The sequence below is a fragment of the Caretta caretta genome, chromosome 5, assembly GCF_965140235.1.
Source record: "Caretta caretta isolate rCarCar2 chromosome 5, rCarCar1.hap1, whole genome shotgun sequence".
NCBI classification, from domain to species: Eukaryota; Metazoa; Chordata; order Testudines; family Cheloniidae; genus Caretta; species Caretta caretta.
This window is the reverse complement of record NC_134210.1, coordinates 28,309,021-28,327,219: the sequence shown is the minus strand read 5'-3', so window position 1 is coordinate 28,327,219 and position 18,199 is coordinate 28,309,021. Positions and strand designations below refer to the sequence as shown.

The 18,199-nt window shown below is 39.9% G+C and overlaps 1 protein-coding gene across 2 annotated transcripts in view; it reads left to right on the top strand.

Annotated features, from left to right (window-relative positions):
- Positions 1–18,199, top strand: part of FYB1 (FYN binding protein 1) — a 122,125-nt gene that overhangs the window by 85,868 nt on the left and 18,058 nt on the right. Inside the window, exons 7-15 of one of the 2 annotated variants that reach the window (XM_048851132.2) lie at positions 1,253–1,373; positions 3,008–3,167; positions 6,257–6,401; positions 9,852–9,877; positions 11,677–11,746; positions 12,802–12,942; positions 14,215–14,246; positions 15,644–15,713; positions 17,321–17,435. In XM_048851132.2, the coding sequence (XP_048707089.2) occupies positions 1,253–1,373; positions 3,008–3,167; positions 6,257–6,401; positions 9,852–9,877; positions 11,677–11,746; positions 12,802–12,942; positions 14,215–14,246; positions 15,644–15,713; positions 17,321–17,435 (880 nt within the window). The remainder of the gene's footprint in view (positions 1–1,252; positions 1,374–3,007; positions 3,168–6,256; positions 6,402–9,851; positions 9,878–11,676; positions 11,747–12,801; positions 12,943–14,214; positions 14,247–15,643; positions 15,714–17,320; positions 17,436–18,199) is intronic. The other variant, XM_048851133.2, reaches the window with a different exon arrangement.

Genomic DNA, 18,199 nt, shown 5'->3' with positions numbered 1-18,199 from the left:
GGTAGCAAAAGAGTATGCTCTTCAGCTCTTTGGAATATGGCTGAGCTGCTGCACAGAGTTACTCCCTGAAATGGGAACAAAATATGACACCCCCACCCCAATACTAGTTGAATTATTTTGTTAATGTTGTTGTTCTCAAGGTGAATTTTAATAGAGCTCATGAAACTGTTGGACTGACATCCCCATGGGTCTGAAACCCACTGTGTGTCCACAGAGCAGGGACAGTACAGACAGCAGAAATGCAAGCTTCCCTCCCAGTGCCTCTGCAGTGCCTCTCATCAGAAGGGACCAGCAGCCTACCTCACAATCTCCTAAAGCCCACATGTGGGAAGCAACCTGTGACAGAGAGCACAGGTGATGTTGAGACTGAAATGAGTGATGTCTCTCACAGTGAGGTACATTTGAGTTGTACGCAGGGTAATGCTGTAGTTCAACCTCTGGGCCCATTCACGTCAGTTCAGCAGAAGTACACAAAAAAGGGGGGCTACATTATATCTGTGAGACTCATTGCTGTGCAGTGGGGAAGAACATCATTAGGGACAATGCTTCCAGGGTGCTGGGGAGTAACAAGTCTTGCTATGCATTCCAACGCTATAGCCAGTCCTCCCTATTCCACCCCAGGTGCTGTCCAGCATGCAGGAGCAGGGCCATGCTTCTCAGACATGTCCTACGCTGCAATTAAAAAGCCGTGGGTGGCCTGTGCCTGATGATAAGGGCTCCTGGAGCTCAGGCTAAGGGGCTGTTTAATTGTGGTGTAGACATTTGGGTTCAGGCTCAGGCTGGAGCCTGGGTTCTAGGACCCTGTGAGGTGGGAGAGTCCCAAAGCTTGGGCTGCAGCCTGAGCCTGAATGTCTACACTGCAATTAAGCAGCCCCTTAGCCCAAACCCCACGAGTCCAAGTCAGCTGGCATGGGCCAGCCATGGGTGTCTAATTACAATGTAGACATACCCTCTGGGGCTACAGTCACGTTGGGCCTTTCCAGCATAGCCAGCTAAATTATGGTTGCATCCTGTGCACATGCCTCGCATGGAAAGAGTCTGTAAATACCCTCTCCCATATGTAGCTCATCCATGCAGGACCAGCCACCATAGGGTTCAGAAAATGTTTTCATGCTCTTATTAGGAGAAGTCTCCTCCTAGCTGCTCTTGCTGATCTTGGAAGAGAAAGCTCTAGTGAGTGCCTACCCACTTCTGCCCACTCACTTCCACATTCATCCCCTTACCTGTGAAATAATCTGTTTTCATTGTTCAGAGCCACATCAAAAGAACAAGAAAAGAAGAGAGAGAAGGAAGAAAAGAAAAAAATGGAACAAGAGAAGAAAGAACAAAGGGAAAAAGAAAAGAAAGAGCAAGAAATCAGAAAGCGGTTCAAAGTAAGGTCCCTTTCTAGCAGGCTACACACAGAAGTGCAGCAGTCATTATTTAGCCTTGTGCATTTTAAAACATACATTACAGTGCAAGGACACAGTTTGGCTGCAAAGCTGCATGGTGATGCCAGCTCGCTTGGCATTTGGGGTGAAGGTTTGTCCCCTGGACAAAGCCTCAGGAACGGCTCGATCCTCGATCCAGCTGGCCCCGAAAGAACTTAAACACACACTTGAATTTAAGCATGTGAAATTTCCCGTTGAAGTCACAAGTATTTCAGTGCTTGCAGGGCCTGATTCTCATTTCCATAAAGTCTCCTGTATGTGCACTGTACTTTACAGTTTACAGCCCCTTTACGCTGCTAAGGTAGCATAGAGGGGCCTTAGTGAAAAGGAGAATTAGGTTCACAGTGTTCACATGCTTAAAGTTAAACACATGCTTTGCTTAACTGGGGCTGGAGCACCTTCCAGGATTGAGCCTGTAAATGACCTTTGCCTGCAGGAGCAACACTTGGGACAGAAGTATGAAATCTCCCAGTTCAGTAGAGAGGTTGGGAATGAGGCACCTGTGCAGCTGAGCCACAGCCACTGCTAAAGCCCATGGTGTGTAGTAGTGAGCCAAGTTCATTGTGCCCCAAAGCCCTGTATGCATAGTTTGTAACCAATGGACCCATGCAGTCTGCAAACCCACTAGTCATTCTCCACCAGCCTTGTTGCCTGGCCACAACCCCCTGCCACGTTCCTACAAAGAAACCACAGTGATTCTTCTGTGTCTAGGGCATCCCACCACTGTGGAAAGGCTGCAAAGATTTGGCACTTGGGATAGTAAATAGTGGACACCATAGCAATGCATCTACCTGTGTGTTTTTCAGGGATCTGGCCCCAAAATCCCTTTCTCACACCGAATTCTTGGCTGGAGTATAAGCATTAACATCCTCAGTGTTTTTAGGCTATCGACCATCCTATCATGGAGGCTAAAATGTATCATTATCCATAAATGCAAACACGCAAACAAACACCTTGGTGTATTCATCTAAGCAGATATCTTCTCTTTTGTTGCCCCTAATGCACAGACTTTCTGCACTGCTCCACATGGCCACTACCCAATCTACAATCAAATCTGTCCTATAAGCCACTTCTTTCATGATGCCTGAATTCAAGAAACTGGCTGATTGTAGCCAGCTTCTGGATACTTGGGGATCATCTGTACAGCATATCTTGAAAAAAAGATCATTATGTGTTGGTCAGCACTTACTCATACGAACAGTCCTACTGAAGTACATGGAACTGCTCCTGTGAGTAAATGAATGTTCACCTATGTGAACAAGGGTTACATAATCTAGTCCTATGTTATTAATCCATTGTATTCTCAAAATGTGGCCAATTACTGTCTCAACTACTTTAATTATATGCTGTATCCCTCCCCTACACCCTTTGCTTTTTAGTTTGTCTTTAAAGTGTAAGCTGTTCGGAGCAGGGCCTGTGCCTTTGTGTTTGTTCGCAAAGTGCCTAGCTGATGTGGGTGGTACTGAAAACAAATTATTATTGTTTTGTGTTTCATCTGAATTTTTGTCAAAGCAATCAGCACATCCTCCGCATGTTTGTATGTGTGTGTGACTTCTTTTATTGCTTTTTCTGTGCAGTTATCAGGACCCATCCAAGTCATTCATCAGGCACGAGTTTGCATGGACTACAAGGGAGGGAAGAATGAGCTGACTGTCAAACAGGGTGATAATATTGAAATCATCCGTATTACAGACAACCCTGAAGGAAAGTGGCTGGGCAGGACAACAAAAGGATATTGTACGTTTTGATTCTCCACTTTACCCCTGAATGTTTGCCCTGTCAAACACTGACTGCCTGAGTACACACAGCATTACATGGGAGAGTAATATTAGCTAGGCTGGGTCCCCAGCCAATATGGACAAGGACATATAGCATAAATTGCCAAATCTCATACTGCTGTGCTAATCTGACATGGGGCACAGCTCGTACAGTAAACTTATGTACAATAAGAAAAGGAGTACTTGTGGCACCTTAGAGACTAACCAATTTATTTGAGCATAAGCTTTCACATCAGCCACACTATCAGAGGCTCGTTCACCTGCACATCTACCAATGTGATATATGCCATCATGCGCCAGCAATGTCCCTCTGCCATGTACATTGGGCAAACTGGACAGTCTCTATGTAAAGAATAAATGGACACAAATCAGATGTCAAGAATTATAACATTCATAAACCAGTCGGAGAATACTTCAATCTCTCTGGCCACTCGATTTCTGATCTCAAAGTGAGTATCCTTCAACAAAAAAACTTCGAAAACAGACTCCAACGAGAGACTGCTGAATTGGAATTAATTTGCAAATTGGATACAATTAACTTAGGCTTGAATAGAGACTGGGAGTGGTTGAGTCATTATACTAAGTGAAACTATTTCCCCTTGTTTATTCACACACACACCCCCCCCCCCCCCCCCCGCCCACTGTTCCTCAGAGGTTCTTGTTAACTCCTGGAAATGTGCTGGAAATGGCCCACCTTGATTATCACTTCAAAAGGTTTTCTCTCCCCCCACCCCACTCTCCTGCTGGTAATAGCTCTTCTTAAGTGATCACTCTCCTTACAATGTGTATTTTTTCATGGTCTGTGTGTATATATAAAATCTCCTCACTGTACTTTCCACTTTATGCATACGATGAAGTGAGCTGTAGCTCACGAAAGCTTATGCTCAGATAAATTGGTTAGTCTCTAAGGTGCCACAAGTCCTCCTTTTCTTTTTGCGAATACAGACTAACACGGCTGCTACTCTGAAACCTGTCCTTATGTACAACAGAGTGTCAAATTTAGAGATTCTGGGATTAGTTAAGGACAATGGGCCAGATTCTCACTGGAGCTACACCAGTTCACATCCACTGAGCATGTGGCTCAGTGTGTCTGCCTTAGCGTCAGCACCGAGCCTGCCTCTGTGGAAGTATTTTCAGAGCTGTTAAAAAAGAGAGAGAGATTAGATTAGATAAAATGTTGCATTCAGAAGACTAAAGGGCCCAATATTCCCCTCATTTACAGTCACTGGAGTTACACAGATGTAGGACTGGTGTAAGTGAGAGGAGTGTAAGTAAGAAGAGAAGTAGCCTTTAGAACTTCCTACCAGTCTCAAGAAAAAATGGGAACATTCCAACTTTTTATCTGAATATTGATTCCTAACATCAAAAGTTGTTTTTGAAATCAAAAATGTGTCTTTTCTTTTTCCCCTACCCTTAGCCCCAGCCCCTCCCACACATATGCAGCTAGGGCCAGACCATCAGCTGGTGTAAATCAGTGAAATAAGTGGAACTATGCTCATTTACACCAACTGAGGATCTGGTCTCTAATTTACAGAGACCCGGGCATTAGGGTCTTGATCCAGCAAAGCATTTAAGCACAGGCTTAACTTCAAGAACATTAGTAGTTCCATTGACTTTTATGGGACTACTTGCATGTTTAAATGCTTTCCTGGATCAGGGCATAAGTGCTTTATGAGAAAAGGCATGCTAATTTATACTTTAAAAGAACCTTTCATTTTTAAAAATACGTTCTGTTCGGGAGGTTTTATACACACAGAAAAAAATCTCTGTAGGGGAGTTATGGTTCTTGTGCAGTTGTTGCAAGCCAATTAGTTTCACTTATTTTGGCTTGTCATAAACTGATTTTTATTTCAGCAAAAGCAGAAGTTGTACCAGCCTTCCCATTGGTGAAGGTTAAAGGTACAACTCAGTGTAGTTCATCAATGTTTCAACCGGAATCTTATCTGCCTACTTAAAAGCATACAAACAGATAAGGGAGGGGAGGGCTTGAAAAGGGAATGAGAGTATCAGATGGTATAAAAAACAGTATTTATAATTCACTTGAAATAAGGAACAATGGCTTTGTTTGTAATTTACTTTCCAAGTTTCCATCATATGTTTTCTTTTTTCCAGTTATTTAATTTTCATGTGGAATTCACATGTAGGTTAGAGGGAAATGCATCAGAAATTGGACTACTGCAGCAGGAGAGGAGGAAGGTTTTCTGTGCTCATTCCTATGTGCTTTTCTCATTTTTGAAAGAACATATTTATGCTTATTGTCAAATACAGCCTGTGTAGTCAGCAAGCCCATCATTTTATCGCCTAGCAGATACAGTGTTTAAATCCATCTTATTATAATAGATTTTTTGCCAGGGACATCTACATAGTGAAGTCAAGTGCAAGTGATAAAGGTGGAGGTTCCAATCCTCAGATGAGCTAAGCTGCTTTGTACTGCTCCTCTAGCCAGGATACCCAGGTAGCAAGAGGATCACCCCCATGTAGGCTGAATCTGCAGTGGCAAAGGGCCGGCATAGTAACTCCTATGTACTTCTCTATGAGCTCACAGCATAAGGAGTGTGGCTATAATGTCCCTGCATCTCAGTGCTCTATCTACTAGCCTGTTTGGACCATAGACTGCTCTAAGTTACGCTGGAGGACTGGCCATTTGCACAGTAACCCCAGGATTAACTGAGAAAAGGTGTCTTAAAGCAACTTTGCCACTTGCCACACTCCCCACCAGCTGCACTGCACGCTCCTCTGCTACAGCTGAGCATCCGACCCAGGGTCTCTAGTGGATATCACTGGAGTGATTATGTCGATAAGGGGCCTGATTCTCCTATGACCCAAGTGTGTCTAAATCCATTGAATTCCACGATGTTACACCTGATTTGCAGTGTAAGTGGAGGAGATAAAGGCCCAATATGCTTAGATTCAGACATTTCTATAGAGTTATTCAGCCACACAATACAGCGGTAATCATTTGAGTTCTCAGCCTTCTATTAAAGTTCTTCCTTAGCTGTTGTGAAATGAAAATTGTTGCTGCTTGATCATAAGCTTTCATTGTTTTAGATGGATACATTAAAACAATCGTGGTGGAGATTGACTATGATTCTTTAAAAAGAAAACAAAGACCTTCCATGAGTGCTTCCCTGAGACGTGTAGACAATGACCAAGAAGTGTATGATGATGTTGGAGAGCAGGATAGTATCAGCAGGTATGTGTGAACCTACTCAAGAAAGTTGATTTAATCCAATTTGATAGATTAACCCAACCAACCCAAATGAGGAAAACTACAACACAGAAACAAAGCATTTTTAATTTATATATTCTTGCTGACACAAAACATCAGATTTTAAAATACCTGAAATTACAGTGAGTATGGTTTAAAAAACAGCATATGCTGGTCTGAGGCATTTGAGTTTTACCATAATATTTCCTGTACTTAGAATGGGAAATACTACAAATTCCATGGTGAAGTTCACAACCATGGCACATTAAATGCTGCTTGTTTAATGATACCCACTGTATGAGTTGGAGGCATTGTGGGACTTCTTTCCAGGCAGTCTGTAACTTTAAGTTACAGTATCTAAGCCAATCTGTTCAATATGCCTGTCTTAGTCAATATTTTCAGCTTCAGAAGCCATCTTGCTTGTTTAATCAGGCATCCAAATCATTTCATGATTCATTTCAGCTCTAGGTTCAGAACATTAAACTGTCAATACAATCAAAACAATACTGGGTGACATAAAACTTACTGTCAGATCTCCCATAAAGAGTTGAGATGTATGAAAGAAGACAAAATTCTACCTCGTTTAGCTAATTACATTCTCTGTGAGAAGAAAATGACTTTGAACTGCAAACTCTGGATGAAATCCATAAATCCTTTTTCAGTAGTTACACTGCCTTTGTTTAGGTAAAACCTCCACTGACTTCACAAGGACTTCAGGATTTGGCCCAATGAGATGCATGCTAGGCTGTGAGCAGAGTGGCTGTTCTCTATTTACCACAATTTATGACACTGCTCAACTTTTTACAAATATAAAACAGACTCTTGTAGCAAATGAAAAACAGCTAATCATATAAGAAAAATGTAACTGGCCTAAAAAGAATGAAGTAGTGAGAGAAGTAAGAATGAAAGAAGGAATCTAGCATCTAGAAGCATTTATGCATAATAGAGGAAAATAACAGTGGAAGTGTAGAAAATACTAGCAGAACTCCATAGAAGGAAATGAGATGAACTGCAGGACTCCCATCGATGAAGCACAAAACAGATCACAGAACAAACAACACCGTTCTCTCCTTCTCTCTTAAAGTTGCATGATGCCCTTTCTAGTCCACAGGTACAAAAGGCCCTAAAAGCGAAGGAAGCATTGCAGCTGCACAGGTGTACTCCTCACCCCCATGCATTCCCTCAGCCCATAAGCCTTGGGCCTTCTGTGTCTCTTCACACAAATGCGGAGGGATGTTTGGAGGCATGACTGGGATAGACCTTGGGAGGGATCAGTGGCTAACATAGTTAACCTCGCAGCCTCAACAAATGCCATATCTAGGCTGTGGAGGATTTCCCTTCTGGAGGAGAATTCTCCAGTGGCATGCAGCCCTCCTATTAGTATCTAGGATACTCCCCATCTCTTGACACACACGTGTTGCTGGAATAAAGGGGAGGTGGCTGGGTTGCGGCTGCATGCAGCTTTTCCTCAGCTGCCAAAACATCCCCTGGCTGCTCTGAGCGGCTGGACATAAAATAACAGGATAGTATTTTCTCCCTATTTTAAGAGGGGCCCAAATGAGCAATTGGTGCTTCCCTGGAGCTGGGAGCAGAGAGGTTGCTTAAAGCTACCTTCCTCTGCTGCGCATTGGATTATGCCAATCACAGTTTAGCCATACCGGAGAATCAAGCTACACTCACTAGTCCAGGTCAGAGTCAATTCCAGCGTTAATTACCTCACTGCAGAAGCATTTTTAGACCTCTCCTTTTCATGATGGATATTACAATCATCCATCTCAATTCAAGGAATTTAGATGTGCTGTGTTTTCAACAGCCAATCAGGATGGATTCATATTTATTTATTAAACTGGATAATTTAGAAAACAGTTGACTATATATGTGGGTTTAAGGATGATTCCTTATACTTTTGTGTATTACTTATAACAGTAAAAGGCTGTACAGTGAATACAGGGCTGGAACTTGCTTTTAGGCCCTGTAATTCATTACACCCTTCAAGCTATATTCTGGCATTTTTATCTTCTCTAGTGATTTATAGCCTTGTATTCAGTTCATGAGCTTGAATTATCCTGCATATATCAAAATATCTGACACATGCACCAATATGTTTTGAGACCAACATAAGATCCCCATAATAAAAAATTCATTGATCAAAACTTATTGTAACTGGTAATGTGTCATTGGTAATTACTCCAATTTTTAATAAAATCCTAAGACTGCTGAAGTTCATGATATACTGAAATTTGATGGCATGAGGCATTTTAAAGAAAAAATGTTATGTATGGTTTTGATTTGAAAGTAGGAATGCTTAAGTTGCTATAACCCTGCTATTGGTTGCATTGAATCACAGTTAGAAAAATGAGCTCATGCCAATTTATATAGCACTTGGAATACTCTAGGAACATGAAATTTAGAAAATTAAGGCATCATTTGATCAGATCTAGTTAAGATGTATTGCATAATTTCATTTATTTACCTTTATGTCTTATGAAAATGGCATGATCGGGGATGGAATCTTATCTATATATACATTGAATTAAAGTTTTGGGGTCAGGTTATGCCACCCTTACTTACAATAAGCAGTACATTAGTCCATTAATACTCTCACTGATGTCAACAGGAACATAAAGTACATCTAAAATTAAATACAGTGATGAGTGCCTTAGAAATACCTACAAATATAAATAAATAGTAGCACTTCTTTCTGAAATCAAATGAAAACGAGGCTTTGTTGGAAATTGCTAACTATGTTTTAAAGAACAAGGAGCAAATTTTCTGCTCACGTAAATTGGCATAACTCTATTGTCTTCAGTGAATCTGTACCAGTTTATATACACACAGAATTTGGGTCCTAACTTTTATTACGAGATCGAGTCCCCTTATTTGTTTTTATATTAAACACAGAGCTATAGATAATTGTACCATATTTCTTCTAGAATGCTACTTTATAATAGTTTTGGGTGCTTCTTTCCTTGGGAGGAACTATTCCAGAGGAAGTGGGTAGAGGCAGGAATTGTTGGAGTAAAATACTAGGTTACCAGAAAATATCTGACATATTCAAATCATTAGGGTTATCTCTCTTCATATAAGAGCCTATTCATTCATGAATGGGATGAGGAGCTCTCTTGTGCATCAGTGAGAGAGAAACCAATTTCTGATTTTGGGTGCCTAATGGACACTCATCTATCATAGTGATGAGTGTGGTGAAGAAAGACAGAGAGAGAGAAAGAATTGGTACATTTGGGCATTTAGAAGGTCAGTATTTCGGCACGCAAAATGGACATTTACTTTCCTGAGTGCCCATCTAGATTCGGATGTAGTATTTGGATGGATCCATGTGTTTTAAAGTATACTACATTTAGAGCAGATGTCAAGAAAATGTGTGGGTGTTTGTTGTTTTCTTTTTACAATGAATGAAAAGTTCTTTTGTTCTTTCAGCCAAAGTGGTCAAAGTGGAACTGGAGGTGAGTTTTATTTTTATTACATATATTTTTTGGTTTGTGTTTTATTTAGTGCTTACCCACAGATGCAGACCTTTGTGATTTCCAGATAATGAGGTAATTACCCACAAGTATGCAAATATTATTTAGCAAGTGGTAAACTATGAGGCACAATGGTTTAATGCAGTTGTCTTTCACCTGTGGAAACTTGGATGAATCAGATACAACACCTTTCTTGGTCTCTTTCCCCCTTCTCCCCCCTTCCAGCAACACAGAAGGAAGATCCCACCCAACTAAGTATTGTTCTCAGTTGACAGTCTGAGCAGAGAGGTCAGAGACTGATTAAAAGGACAGGAGTACTTGTGGCACCTTAGAGATTAACAAATTTATTAGAGCATAAGTTTTCGTGGGCTACAGCCCACTTCATCGGATGCATAGAATGGAACATACAGTAAGAAGAAATATATATACATACAGATAAGTTGGAAGTTGCCATACAAACTGTGAGAGGCTAATTAGTTAAGATGAGCTATTATCAGCAGGAGAAAAAATCTTTTGTAGTGATAATCAAGATGGCCCAATTGACAAGAAGGTGTGACGATACTTAACATGGGGAAATAGATTCAATATGTGTAATGACCCAGCCACTCCCAGTCTCTATTGAAACCCAAGTTAATGGTATCTAGTTTGCACATTAATTCAAGCTCAGCAGTTTCTCGTTGGAGTCTGTTTTTGAAGCTTTTCTGTTGCAAAATTGCCACCCTTAAATCTTTTACTGAGTGGCCAGAGAGGTTGAAGTGTTCTCCTACCGGTTTTTGAATGTTATGATTCCTGATGTCAGATTTGTATCCATTTATTCTTTTACGTAGAGACTGTCCGGTTTGGCCAATGTACATGGCAGAGGGGCATTGCTGGCATATGATGGCATATATCACATTGGTAAATGTGCAGGTGAATGAGCCCCTGATGACGTGGCTAATGTGATTAGGTCCTACGATGGTGTGACTTGAATAAATATGTGGGCAGAGTTGGCATCGGGCTTTGTTGCAAGGATAGGTTCCTGGGTTAGTGTTTTTGTTGTGTGGTGTGTGGTTGCTGGTGAGTATTTGCTTCAGCTTGGGGGGCTGTCTGTAAGCGAGGACTGGCCTGTCTCCCAAGATCTGTGAGAGTGATGGGTCGTCCTTCAGGATAGGTTGTAGATCCTTGATGATGCGTTGGAGAGGTTTTAGTTGCGGGCTGTCACTCTGAAACCTGACTGGACAGGGAGACTGAACTATCCTTTCACTCCATCAGATGGTGTTCATAGACCAGGATTGAGGCATGGGGAGGGGGGGGAACGACACCAATATGGAGAAGCTTGCATTGCTGCTGCCTCTGATTCACATCTTCTGTACATGAATAGAGGATGTCAATCTTTAAGAATGTCAGTCTGGCACCTTTATGTTCATCTGGCACCTTTCACCTGTACTAAAGTCACACACAAAAATAAAATTAAAAAGTTACAAACCCTGTTACTGAGTTGGTCAAATGCATAATAGCTCTCCAGTTTTCATCAATTACTTATTCGTTTTCAATGTTCAACTTATTATTATTGCCATTATTTTATTTACTTACTACCGGCCAGTCTCAAGCTGGTATAACTCAGAAGAGCTTCATTGACAAAAGGAGCTCTGCTAATTTACACCAGCTGAGGACCTAGTCCAGTACATTTAACATTACAAGTGCCTCAGAGAAGTAGCAGCCTATAGCAAACTAGTGGTTAATGTCCCACTGTAACAGAATCGGAGTATTCATGGGTTATTTCACTTTTCAATCTATTAAAGTGATGTTCCCACCTCCTCTTCCGGATGAAGAAATTTATGATGGAATTGATGACGAAGATGTTAATGCTAGGTAAGTGTTTATATCATTTATGATTGTTACCCATTTGAACTCAGTCCCATAGCTTTTTATTTTAAATTTGGGATAATCATTAACAAGTATTTGGCTAGCTCTTCAGTTGGTGTAAACATGAATGGTTCCATTGACTTCAGAAAGACACACAGAACTTGAATGACACCAAACTATTCCAGCAGCGAACAGAATCAAAAACAAGAAGGTATGAACTGAAGATAAGAACTGAGCTCTATGGTACTTCTGGAGAAATTTTTTTTAAACAATAGGATAATTAATATGTGGAATGGATTAATAAAGGCAGCAAAAGAAGCTGCATCCAAAACCCAACTGAACACAATGATCCTTAGAGGAAAGAGAAGAAAGGTACAGATGCTAGCTTGCTAAATGACAACATACAAACATTAAATGTGAATGACCTAAAAGAGATGGATCATTTTCTTCCAGTCCAGGATGTTACTTATTATAAATGCCTAAAACAGGGGATACTTTCTGACTCCTTCCACTTTCTGTCTCCTATACATTACATTGCACTGTTGGGAAGGTTTCCAGTGCAATGCAAAGTTGTTCTTAACACTTTCTACTTTGCTGTAAGTACACTGCAGTATGTCCGATCTTGTGTGCTTGTGCTATATAGGCCTCAGTCTGCAACCAACACCTCTCAAGCAGACCTTTGCAACTGCACTGAGCCAATTACAGGCTTGGGGCCTTAGACTCTGATCCTACAGCACATACCTAACTATACTCAAATGTCTAGTCTTACTGAGCTGCATAAGACTATGCAAAAGTTAGGCATGTGGTTATGTATTTCCAGGATCTGGGCCTTAGTTAGCCACTGGTTTATGCACGGCTGTTGTTCTAATAGCATTTTTAATTCTATATTTATTAGGTACGAACATTTTAGAAAATAAGTTAATAGGTGTCTATTCTCACTTCATGGTATGCCCCTAGTTCTCACTAAGGAGAATTACGTGCATTAACCAGGAGCTGAAAATGGCCAATTTAAGAGAGAATGTCCCATTCTGCATTGTGATAATTGCATGCATACTCCAAAGGTCTATATCACAGGATGAAGATAAGAATGACTTCCGGTCCTGGGGACTTTTGAAGATGTTAAAGGGAAAAGATGACAAAAAGAAAAGTGTACGAGAGAAAACAACCAAAGTCAATGAGGCAGAAGATAATGGAGGTTCCTTGTAAGAGTCTGCCATGAAAATACAGTGCACAACAACTAATGCTAACATAGTGTTGATCATGTGCTACTAACATGTTCTCACAGCAACTTAATCAGTCACGAATCAAACTGCCCACAGATAAACAGACTTTGAAATAATATTGCTCTCCGTTACCTACTGCAGCATGTCCTTTCCCATGCTATGCTATCTTTATTAATGACAGAATGTATGAAGCACATACATTTGACTTCAGATTCAAAGAGAATAGATGTCCCAATCCAGCACAGCATGTACACACATTCTTAAGTTCTTCTCTATTCAGTAAAACATTGATTTCAATGGGACTTCAGCATGTGCTTAAAGTGAAGCATGTGCTTAAGTCCTTTGATGAATAGGGATGGACTGCTGAACTGGGTCAAAATGCTTACTAATTGATTTCTGCAAGCTTATAACATGAAATCATCCTATAATATGGTCTTAGAACTGTCCAGAGGACATATTTTCAATTGTATAATATAAGCATTCTGTGTTAATAAAATGTTTTTATTTGCCCAAAGAACTCAATCACTAAATTAAAATATTATTTTTGCTGTGAAAAACAGGGCTTTATTCATCAGAACATCCCAGCTACTTTGTGCCTTTCTGGTGACACGACTTTGTTATAAACTCAGCAGAAGTTACTTTTATTTGCATCGCCAGCATGGCACTAACCAGCTGCTGTATACTGATGAATCTGGCCCAGGAGCCCAAAATATGGATAATATGCAAAACAGAAGAATTGCAAAGATGGTCTCCTCCTCTTACCAGATTCTCCTCCTATTCAAAAAACCTCTCCAATTCTTACAAGCAGTTCTCCATAATTTCTGATTCCAAAGACTCAATGAAGCCACAAATCACATGCTCTCTGTCTAAAAGAAGACTATGAAATATGGAGAAACATTAAAAAAAATCACAGCAGAACCCCTTTATTTGGTCTAATCCTGCTCCCATTGGCTTTGTCAACAATTACAGTTTCTGGGTTATCTCCCACAGTTGTCATATGACTCGCACATCTCCTCCAGTGTTACCAGTGATGGAGAAATAAAGTAGAAATAGAGTACCCCAGTTCTGAACACGTTTACCTGGTACACTGGTAAAAACCACATGCCTGTTTCTAGTGTTGGCGGAGTGGCACAAATTTAACAATAGGTAATGTGCAGCACCAGTGTTGTGAATTGGCTATCACGGGTTTAAATAAGGAGAAAGTCTGTTTATTTGATTATAATTATTTAATGAAGATTGCATTTTTTTCAGCATGAATCCTCCAGTAAAGATGTTTGGGAAAGGTAAGCAATAACCCAATGTAATTTGTTACTGTTTTATTTTTATATTAATTCTTGCAGCATAATGTAGTTCACACCAACACTGCTGCATATATTGTTCTGAATTGTGTTATTCACAGAAAAAAAATATCAAAAATAAGAATCAGGATTTCCCATTGATTAAATTTTGAAATACCTTAGCTGACCTACAAATGTAATGTTGGGTCTGTAAAAGGCAGTGTACCTTTAATAAATTGTCATGCTTTTTTGCTTATGAGTCATAGAATCATTGAAGTGTAGGACTGGAAGGGACCTCAAGAGGTCATCTAGTCCAGTCCCCTGCACTCAAGGCAGGACTAAGTATTATCTAGCCCATCCTTGACAGGTGTTTGACTAACCTGCACTTAAAATTCTCCAATGATGGAGATTCTGCAACCTCCCTAGGCAATTTATTCAAGTGTTTTTTGTAATGTCCAACCTAAACTGCCCTTGCTGCAATTTAAGCCCATTGCTTCTTGTCCTATCTTCAGAGGTTAAAGAGAACAATTTTTCTCTTCCGCATGTCTTATTTCATTCATCATACAGCATAAACAGTTGTAGTTAGAAAGAAATATTGAATGCATGGTTTTAAAAATGTGCAATTACACAGAAGTGATGAACAGTTTTGTTTTGTTTTTAAATAATGCACTCTCTTGTTAAGGCCACAAACACTGGTAAATATCAACCCAGCTATAGAATATTAAGCAAATTCTTAAGATTCTTGCTGCTGCTGCCTAAAACCAGAACTTAAGCCTACATTTCCTGTAATCACTTTTTTTAGACACTGACTGACTTGATGTGTTGATCAACAACTAATGCCTTTCTGCAAACATAGAGGTCCAGCTTCAAAGTATAATTTTGGGGCCTGATTCTCACTTACGCTATGGCCTCTTCCCACTGCTCCAGCAGTGTAAAATATAAAGTAGTCATAAAGATAACATAAAATTGATTCATACCCAGTATAAGGCATCTTTATGTTACCAGTGTGGTGTAAAATGGCCTTAGTGTCAATGAAAATCAAGCCAAAAATACGTACTTTGAGGTAGCACAGTGGGAAATGACCTAATTAAATTGAAGATTAAAGGCCACTGCATTAAACAACGTGTGCTAAAACTTGTTTAATCTTAAAAAGATTAAAGTGTTAGTGAATACTCATTGTTTATTATTAATTGTTTTATTCTGAAAAGACTGGCTGATTTTAGTGTAAATTTGTCCTGCATGGTGAGACACAATGAAAAGCTGCCTGTTAACTATAAAATATATGGATACACTTCATGCTGCAATGTATTGTCCTCTTGAACATACATTTTGTTACAGCTTGGGACTGTATCCACTTCCCAAAGACTGCATACTAATCTTTGTTTTGAACACTGCTGTTTCAGATGCAGGAGACAATGATGTTTATGATGATGTAGAATCATCTGAATTCCCTCCTCCACCAATAGAAATTGGGTAAGTGAAAATAAAAGTTATACTTGTGGGAAAAGATTATATATGGTGTGACACATTTTCAAAGTATTTGCTAATGGCAAATTGTTACATTACTCAGCTTGTATATCTTGTTTGCTGTTGCCAGGTACTGTAGTTCTCGTTGCCTGGGAGTTGGCACTGTAAATTAAAAGTTCAAATCCTGCATTTGCAGTTAAAACAACAATGGAATTAGGCTGGTAGAGTAAATAGGCTTTGCAACATGCCCAGAATTTCAACAAATTCATGCTCTGTTGGCCGAAAGGGAGAAATGAATTCCAGAGTCAAGGACTTCCTGCTGTAAATGCCCTGCCTTTAGTCTCTTTATTTAAACCTAGGGACTGATACCTTGTGTGCTATGGTTGATCTCAGCTGCTCCAGTATCATGTGAAGAGAGAAGGCAATCATAGAAGATTAGGGTTGGAAGAGACCTCAGGAGTTCATCTAGTCCAACTCCCCGCTCAAAGCAGGACCAACCCCAACTAAATCGTCCCAGCCAGGGCTTTGTCAAGCTAGGCCTTAAAAACCTCTAAGGTTACATCCCTAATGTATCCAGGACCCAAACCACTTAGAGACTTATGTGTTACATTAACACCTGGTTTTGTACCTGGAGATGAACTGGCAATCAGGGCAGAGATGTATTATACTAATATTATGTATTTTGATGTATTATACACCGGGATCAAAGATGTATTACACTACTTGCTAAGAGGACCAGTAACTAAACAGGCTGTCATACACTTCCCTTGCTGACTTTTCATCATAGACTTCAGTACAGCCCCAGTAGAAAGCAGGTCAGTAACCCAATCTGGAGGTGACAAAGACACAGAACATTAGCAACATCCACATACAAAGGAAAGACTGGACCCACCATTTCCAGGCTATTTCAACAGCCTCCCTGTGTGAAAGGTTCTGTGGTTTTCAGCCCTAGAAAGATCAGAAAGACAGGAGGTGGAGTCAAAGCTCAACTTTCCAGAAGTGGAGGGATGGAGGGTGACAAAGGAATTCAGTCTCTGCCACAGACAGTCTGACAGCATCACAAGCATGGAAATAACAATGGCACTCTAGGTGGACCTTGTGTATATTTGTGTGGTGCAGATTCCCTGGAATAGTGAGGCCATGTATGGTCACATAGGCTTAAGGCTGCTACTCTGTGAGAGGCTAGAACTATCCAGGCAGCTCTACAATTCATCTAGATTACAAAACCTGTAGCACAACAAGCATACATGTTCCCCGGAAAACCACATCCTGCATAGGGTTCTAAAATGGTGTCATTTATCTAATCTATAGTATGTAGGTGAGAGGTATTTTTTTAATAGTTTTCTTATTTTGTGTGGGTAGTACTGTACATAAATAACAGTCAGAACTCACATACACCTAATAAACATAGAAAAGAAAATATTCCTACTTTTCTATGCTTTTAAAAATCCAACTCATAGTGTGTAATGATTATCCATATTAGCACAGTAGATGTAAAAGAAATTGATCAAAGACAAATGAAGTGTAAATGCAAGTTTACTGAAGAGTCTGAAAGTGTATCACATCCTATCACATGTTACTAATTGTGTTTTGTCTCTAATCTGGTGTTTTAGATCATCATTAATGATGAAATCTCTGAGCCTCGGAAGGGGTAAATCAGATGAGAAAGACACACGAAAGCTTAAAAAGATGGAAAAAGAGGAGAAAGAGTTCAGAAAAAAGTTTAAAGTAAGTCTTATTTGAATACAATCTAAAAATGAAAATATTTGTATGATTTATTCTCTAATTTGTAAATTATCCATTGATTTCTTCTGCCACTGAAAGGTAAAGTACTCATTTTTGGAGATCACGTGATCAGCTTTAATGGAATAATATTTACTCCACTCAATATTTTAAACGTAGCTTTAAAAATTCCAATCATCAGCATTGATTTCTCCCCCTAAATGTTAATCTTGCAAAGCTTTACATAAGAAATCCTATCAATTTAAATGGAAATACTACAGCAAGTAAGTATATTCTGCATGAACAAAGGTTTCAAGGACAAGGCTTATCTCAGTTAAGTCAATACTTGATTAACAATGAAATAAAAACATATAAAATCAAAGCAGTTTTGAGTGAGTTGCACATAGACACAGAGTCAGTGAGTGCTTGTAATAATTGACAATTTACATCTTCGGAGTGCTGAGCAAAGTTAGATACTTGATCCTCACAACCACCTTTTGAAGTAGCAAAATATTACTATCCCCACTTCTTTAGATGATGGAACTGGCCCACAGAGGTGAATTCAGAGGTGCTGAGATCCTCAGTTTTCCTGAATTAATCAGGGGTTTATGGGCGCTCAGCACCCTAGAAATCATAAGTGACTTGTCCAAATCAGTGTGAAAACTCAGATTAGAACTCAGGAGATTCTGTACCCAACTCCTCAGTCAAGGAATTGACCTACTTCAGACTTTGGCCTTCATCTATCTGACACTCTTTTTGGTAAAGTTAAA